The sequence below is a fragment of the Beauveria bassiana genome (assembly GCF_000280675.1).
Source record: "Beauveria bassiana ARSEF 2860 unplaced genomic scaffold BBA_S00011, whole genome shotgun sequence".
Lineage (NCBI taxonomy): Eukaryota > Fungi > Ascomycota > Sordariomycetes > Hypocreales > Cordycipitaceae > Beauveria > Beauveria bassiana.
In genome coordinates this window covers 539,773-546,987 of record NW_007930846.1, presented here as the reverse complement: position 1 = coordinate 546,987, position 7,215 = coordinate 539,773, and the positions used below count along the sequence as shown (strand labels likewise).

Here is a 7,215-nt window from a genome sequence, read left to right as displayed (position 1 = left end):
GCATGCTGGTTTTCTTCAGTACACTGTCAGCTCGGTGGATTATCAACTTCAGCCTCTGCCACTAAGCTCTCTTTGCCCTTTCATTATCCTTTTCACTCCTATTTTTCTATTGCCCAGGCTGGACAACATTTCTCAGCTTCAGTCTCGACAATTAATTACACTCGGATATAGTTGGTCACCACAGATACCCGTAACATCGTTTCATCTCTCTTGGATATTGCATCGACACGCTTCTTCCACACTCCTCGACCCAGCGTCAAAATGGATGTGACTTCGCTCCTCAACACAGCAGCATCCGGCAGCTCGTCAAAACCTTCAAGAGCATCTGCATCGCCGGCCATTACGGAAAGTGGCCACACAGTACCTTCTTCGGCGCTTCCTACGCCATCGCCAGAGCGGACACTAGGGCCTGCAAAATACGAAAGAAGTCCTCGCCAGGACTCGTCGCTTTGGGGAGCGAGAGGATACTCTCTCCAACTGGCCCTGGAATCGAAAGCACGGTCGGGCTCTGTGTTTTCGTATCAGGCCGATGGACGCAACGAAACGGAGAGCGAGGATGGTATTTACAACAGCTCAAGAAATGACTCGATATGCTCGGCAGAAGTCTCCGCCTCACATTCTCCCCGCACTATACCATCTCGCATCCTATTGTACGTATCACGGGCTCAACATGCACATGGTTCCTAACGAGAACTAGATCACCGCGATGCAAACCCACACTACTTAACAAAATAGTCACAAAGTATGCGTCAACTGTCTCTCGACATCAGCACTGGCTAACAGTTGCAGGCCCTTCATTTCTCCAGATCAAAGTGATGCTGAACATGGGGGGCATGAACCAAGGAACTTGGCTCCAGCCAGCCATAGCAGCCAGCCCCTCCATGCCTCATCTGAATCGAGATCACACTCGCGTGTCCCTTCAAGAACAACGGCCACCGCTTTGCAATCCGTGAATGGCGCGGCGTTGCACGGCAGGGGTCATTCACTCGACCGCATGGCAGGCCAAGAAGACTCGCAATCCACTTCGCAGGCTGATGATGAAATGTGAGTATTCTGTCCCAACACCACGAAACCGATTGGCAATTGCCAAACAGGGCAAGCGCGTCGAAGACAGCAAAGGATGACCCAGTTCCGGGCACTTGAGACCTACAGGTGGCTGAGCATGCTATGCCATCTACCAGGCAGGCGCTGTTGACAGGTTGCCAAGCCGGCGCTGGCGACTCGCGTTTCAACAGCTTGTTTCAACGAGGCATCATTGTTCTATACTAATGGCGTTTAGCAGATCATTTCAAGCTAATAGCAACTTGGCCAGAATGCACAAACGAACCGTATCCGCGCCAGATATCGCTCAATGCTCCGTGGCCAGAATGCCACGCCATGCCGCGCAGCCCATCACTTCGGAAAGTGCGTCGTTACCGCCCAGTGTCGAACAGCCTGCCGAGGGCTCGCGCCGCAGCTCCGGGGCGACAGAAAATGGCGCTTCGCTGAAGCAGGACCAGGAAGCCTACTGCATGTTTGTCAAGGACTGCGACACGGGCTCGCAGCTCCGCAAAGCCATTTCCCATCTCTTTGGACGCAACAAGGCGTGCACGCTGCGTATCCCCAAGCATGTGTGGGTGTACTACTGCCGCAAGCACTACCAGCGCATCCGGTACCGCAATGCAAAAACGTATCCTCTCAACCAGATGGAGCTCGTCAAGCTGCAGATCATGCGTCTGCAGGCTTGGAGCGAGGAAAACAGGAAGCGGAGCAGTGGCGCTTACATCCGCATGTGGACGCTGTCTCTGCGCAAGCGTGAGCAGAGCCGCATCGAAAACGGTGGCGGTGGCGTTGTCGAAGACGCGGCCGTTCACGATGCTCGCAGCACCGCAGGTACCGCCGTGCCTGAGTGGCTCATCCAACGCGTCGCTTCGGGCTACACGACCGAGGCGATTCTCGACGTGGCCGACCGCCTACACAAGGAAATCAAAGATGGACTCTTGGCGCAGGTGCCCGAGATTGAGTTTCTCCCGGATATTGTAGAAGCTGACTCTGGTGCCGGCTCCAAGTCTTCTCGCAATGGGCGTCGGCAGAGCCGCATCTCGAGCAGCGGCAGCGGCATCAGGACGCCCAAGCGAAAGGCTCTCGATTCGCTCGACTTTGCCCGCGGCGACTCTGTCTACTCGGCGAGTCGGGGAGGCGCATACTACCCGCCGCCACCTCACCACCATCATCACCAGGCCCACTACATGGGCGAGGAAAGCTACGACGTTGTGAGCCCCTCGGGCAAGCGCGCTCGCCTCGTCCACGGCGGGCCGCCGTACGGGCCGCCGCGCCCCGACTCTGCGCAGCTGCCCCCGCTAGCGTCTGCGCTGTTGTACGGCGAGATGCAGCCGCCGTCTCAGGCCGCTGCGCGCGCGCCCAACGTCGTCGTGCCGCGGATTCAGCCGCCCGAGTACCGCCGCGGCAGCTACAATTACGGAACGGCGTCGCCGCCCGACTCGTACTATCCGGGCCAGCAGCAGCTGCCGGGTGGACCGGCCCGCTGGGACGGCCACGAGTCGTCGCCACACTCGGCGCGCAGCGAAGGCGCCTACGCCCTCAGCGGCGGACCGCCGCATCATGGCCCGCAATCTCTGCCGCCCATCAGCGCCCAGTTTGAGGTCCGCTTCCCGCGCGCCGCGCAGCACGGCCCGCCCGCCCGTCCTCACCACTGGCGGTCCGCGAGCGACTACATCCCCGGCGACCACCGCAGTGCGCCCATGCCCGGCCGGCCACTGAGCTCGGGCCACGATGCGTCATATCAGCACCACCCCCCGCCGCCTCCTGGCTACGGCCGCGAGTATGAGCAGGGCCCGCCGCCGTCACACCACTACGGGCAGGAGCACGAGCAGTACGCGCATGCGTGGCCGCGGGGGTATCACGGCAGCCAGGCGCACCCGCGGCATGTGGGACCGCCGCCGCCGGGATACGCGGATGAGGGCTGGACGCGCGAGGGGCGGTTGGTGTACGGGGGACGCCCGTAACTTTGCTCTCTTTTCTTGCGAGATGATTATTAAGAAGTTTCTGCGTCTTGTTGTGTTTTCTAAATATAGGTCTATCGACCTTTTTGTCATTTACGGAGCCGAGGTATTTTGAAGCGCCTTTCTTTCATGGGACAGCAAAAAAGAATGTGTGGCGGTTTTCATTTACAAGTTTTGGTTTATGTTTTAGATTTAGTACTCTACGGGTCGTGAATACGAATTCACGTAAGCCCTTATATAATGTATAAGTAATAGAAGACCACTGAGTCACTGCAGACCTTGACACGGCAAGCCTTGTATCTATTCCTAATTGTGCATGCTTGCTGATATGGCCATGACTTGGGCCGCGTATCTGCGTCTATGCAAGGTATATAGGGCAAAAAAAAATATGTGCCAAATCTCGTTGTGCAACGGAGTGCATTGCCCCGACATGCTGGCTATGAATGGGACAGAGACGCTTTTGTGACCCAAATGATGCTACCTCCAGAGCCACGACGACGAGGAATGAACTGCACGCTGGGTTTCCACACTACCAGCTCAGAAATGTTTTTTTCTTGTACCAAAAAAAGCCCTCTTTACGGTTCAAGATTTTCAGACGAGTTGGATGCCGCATCCCACGCAACTGTCCCTACGCAGCCATGTTTTGTATAACCCCCCAGCCCCCAAAGGCGCCATTCTTTTCCTTCGCATCAAAGTATAGTTATCAATGAAAAAAAATTTAAGTGGTTAGTTTTAGATTTTCCTGCCCCATGTCGAGCGAAGCGAGCCTTGAAAAAAAAGAAAAGAAAAGAAGGCGTGGTAGACGGAGGTGAGGAAGGGATGGAAGATTGTAGATGGGGCCTTGGGTGGTGAGGAGCCAGGCTGGGTTTCGGGTTGTTGGAAGGATTGAAGGTGGGTGGTTTGATAAAGGAGGGCTGGGGGGGGAGGTTAAAAACAAGAAAAAAAGATGACGATTTGTTGGTTTGTTTGGTTGGTCGGTTGGTTTAGTTGTCTGGTTCGCGGAAAGTGACTCAGACGGCGGGCCAGCCGTGCAGAGGAGGAAACGTATGTAGAAGATCGGCTGGTGGATGATGGGGGGGGCGCTCCGATGCTAGTGTCAAGGACTTTCCAGATTGGGACATTTGAGAATTTGGGGGCTGCATGGCTTTCTGAGACATGCTTCTGTGGGATGTCGCGTTCTTTGGATTATTCCAGAATGTTTGGTGCACGAGCCAGAAGGCGCGGGATTGTCGGGAACTTTTGCAACCTTACGAGGAAGAAACATGTTGTGTGTGTGTGCAATCTGGAGTTATTTCATTTCTGAATTTGCCGAGCATCACTAAAAAAAAAGAAAGATCATCATGCTTCTCGACGATATCTCCCATTTTCCCAGCCTTTTGATTTATTCATTGACCCATTTCAGAAAAAAAGAATATTACCCAAGAACAACTTTCCAAAACTAAAATGCAAGCACGGCTTGCCATGCATATGCCACCCAAGAAAAACGCCAGTTTATGTGGGAGAAGAGGAAAACAAAAACAAACGAGAAAGGATCTGCCTAGCTCCAAGATAACCCATACAACGCTGTTCACATGTCCCCCACGGGGTAATGGGGGTGATGAATATTCAAACTGTAATCAAATGAGGAGAAAAAAAGGTGGGACGTGGTTGGCGGAATGCGGCGAGGAAAGAGTTTGGTGAGACTTCGCTGAAAAGGTGCGAAATGTCATCGAAACGTGGTGAGCATAGCAGTGGAACCAAGAAAAGTGTACAGAGTGGCGCCCGCAACAATATGCAAACGTCACGAGCATGACAGAGTAGCCGAACAGTGTACAGCAGAGCGCCGCAAGGATATAATCAAGAGTTGGTGTAGTACAGCAAAGTAGTCGTGACGATATTACCAAGAATTGGTGTACAACGGCCCATAGCCGTCACACTTCAATCATCATCACCACATGCACTCACGGCGTGTTGCCCACGACCAGAATCAAGAGCATGCCGTTAATCAAACATGAGGCTGTAAATGACAGCCACACGGCGAGACGGGTGATGAAAGCCAGCTCATCCTGACGGTGCAACGTCATGCCGAGCCCCGCGCAGGAGAAGCACAGGCTCATCATGACGCCGACGGTCACGCCAACGTCGACCTCAACGCGGAGTCTCCGTCTGCCTGTTGAGATAAGTATGGCGGCGACGCCCATGAGGATGTAGGCGACGGCAAAGCAGGCAACGGTGCCCCAGGACAGCACGCGCTCGCGGTACCGGCGGATGTGCTGCTCGTTGATACTGGGAAAAGTCGCGTAGTGGGTGGTGTAGCCGGCGGTGGGGAGCAGGGCGTCGGAGCTCGAGTAGCCGGCTTCGTGGTCGGATTCGGTGTGGGCGGTGGACGAGTAGCTGTCGGAGCCCGCACGGCCCCGGTTAGGGAGAAGAGGTCGACGGGGGTGCTCATCGCGAAGCTTGAACCAGCCGCGGATTTTGTGGTAGGGCATGGTGACGATGGAGTTGACGTAGCCGATGCCGGGAAAGGCGGCATCGTCGTCGGGGTTGACGTAGATGGCGTAGGCGTCATCTTCGTCGGCTCCGGCATCGCTTCCGTCATCGTACTCGTTCCAGTACTTGTGTTGCGGGGAGGCGGAACTGGCGGCCGGGGGTAGGGGCTCAAAGTTGACGCGGGAGACGCGGCGGGCGGTGCTAGCGGGCGAGGGAGGCAGCTCTACGGAAGAAGGTGAGCTGGGCTCGCTGACGGCGGGGGCGGCGCGGCGGAGGGCGGCGAGAATGTCTGAGTGACGCTGGCGGAGGGGGGCAAAGTCGCGGCGGGTGAAGCTCTTGAGGCTGCCGAGAACCTGATCGTTGAAGCGGGCTTGCAGGGCAGTTGAGCCGGTCCATTTCTGGGTAGGTAAGTCAGGCGGACCCAATTGAATGGTACAAGTGCAAGCGAGGCGGATAGATCAAGGCGTAGGTCAAGGTAAGTGTAATGGATGTGTGATGTGTGATGTGTGGTGTGCGGTGCGTGTTGTGTGATGCGTTGTGCGAGATTTTGTGTGGTGTGTGGTGTGTAGAGTGCTGAGTGATGCGTTGTGTGATGTGTGGTGTGGTGTGGTGCATACCTTGTATTTTTTGAGAATTTTCCGAAAGGCCGTAACCTGGGCCTTGCAGAAGCGCTCGAGGGCATAAATGTCGTCACCACAGTTGAGAAGCTCGCGCTCGTATTTGGCAAAGCGGCGTTGGCGCTTCATGGCGAGATTGTGAGACGGGGCTTCTTGGTCGTATTTTGAGATCCACCGGGTTGTGCTGGCTTGTAAGTGTTCTGTCCATGTTAGTGTGAAACTACAGTAATAGAGTCTAGATGACAAGGAGAAGCATACCCATTCGACGCAGAATTTCGTCGGCTTTGCTCGTGACAAAGAGGTCGACACGGTCGTGCTGGCGGCAGAGCTCGGCAAAGAGGGCGTTTTCAAACTTTGCGAGAGCGGGATCCTCGTAGCCAGGAATGGTCATGGCGGTAGCCTGATCGCGGGTGGTGTGCATTTTAATTTCGTGCTTGAGGGAGTTGTAGTCGAGGTTGTCTGGAGGATTGTTAGACAATGTCTTCTTGTAATAAAAGATAAAAAACAAAAAAGCCGACAACGGGCCCAACACACAGTCGCGCAAAGGAAAGTGAACGTACGGAGACTCCATTGGGGAGCCGACTCACGCTCGAGCTGCTCGCCGTACTTCATGGCGGGGGCAGAAGAGGTGAAAGGCTGCGGTGCGTGGTTGAGGGGGCCAATGCCCGGTGGATGGAATGTAAATTTCAGTCGCAGTCGTCGTCGTCGTCGAGGCGGGTTTGGGCGCAGCAAAGCTCAGGTTGATGGGTTGTAGCTATGGCAGTGCCGTCACAAGTGGGCTGGCTGGTGGGCGTTTGCAGGGATGCGGCCAAGGTTTGGGAGGCAGGGTATGGATGAGGCGTTGACGAATTTGATGGAGAGTAGAGAAGAAGAAAAATAAGGAGTAGTAGAGGGGAGAGAAGATGACGATCGAGATGACGAGTAGAGCTAGGCGGGGGATAAAGTCAAAAAAAGAGTTGGTCGGCAATGTGGCGACGGAGGCGAGCGAGGTGGTGCACAAAGCCGGTAGTTGGTAGTTTGGCGCGCGCGCAGAATGGTGCAAGTGGTGCCGCGGGGAGCGTTGAAGAGGGCCGTGACAGCGCAACGACCGACACCGGCGAGACGAGCCAGAAGTGGTAGATGGTTGT

At 55.5% G+C, this 7,215-nt stretch overlaps 2 protein-coding genes across 2 annotated transcripts; one reads left to right on the top strand and one right to left on the bottom strand.

Annotated features, from left to right (window-relative positions):
• Positions 1-261: 261 nt before the first annotated feature.
• Positions 262-3,005, top strand: BBA_04808 (ORP1-like protein; the record flags this gene model as incomplete). Its single annotated transcript, XM_008599905.1, has 3 exons — positions 262-650; positions 790-1,044; positions 1,280-3,005. The coding sequence occupies 3 exons, from the start codon at positions 262-264 to the stop codon at positions 3,003-3,005; spliced, it is 2,370 nt and encodes a 789-aa protein (XP_008598127.1).
• Positions 3,006-4,942: 1,937 nt separating this feature from the next.
• On the bottom strand, positions 4,943-6,700 carry BBA_04807 (SPX domain-containing protein; the record flags this gene model as incomplete). The annotated part of the gene is made up of 4 exons (XM_008599904.1): positions 4,943-5,869; positions 6,089-6,288; positions 6,347-6,547; positions 6,649-6,700. 4 exons carry the CDS (start codon positions 6,698-6,700, stop codon positions 4,943-4,945), a joined length of 1,380 nt encoding a protein of 459 aa, XP_008598126.1.
• Between the last annotated feature and the right edge of the window lie 515 nt (positions 6,701-7,215).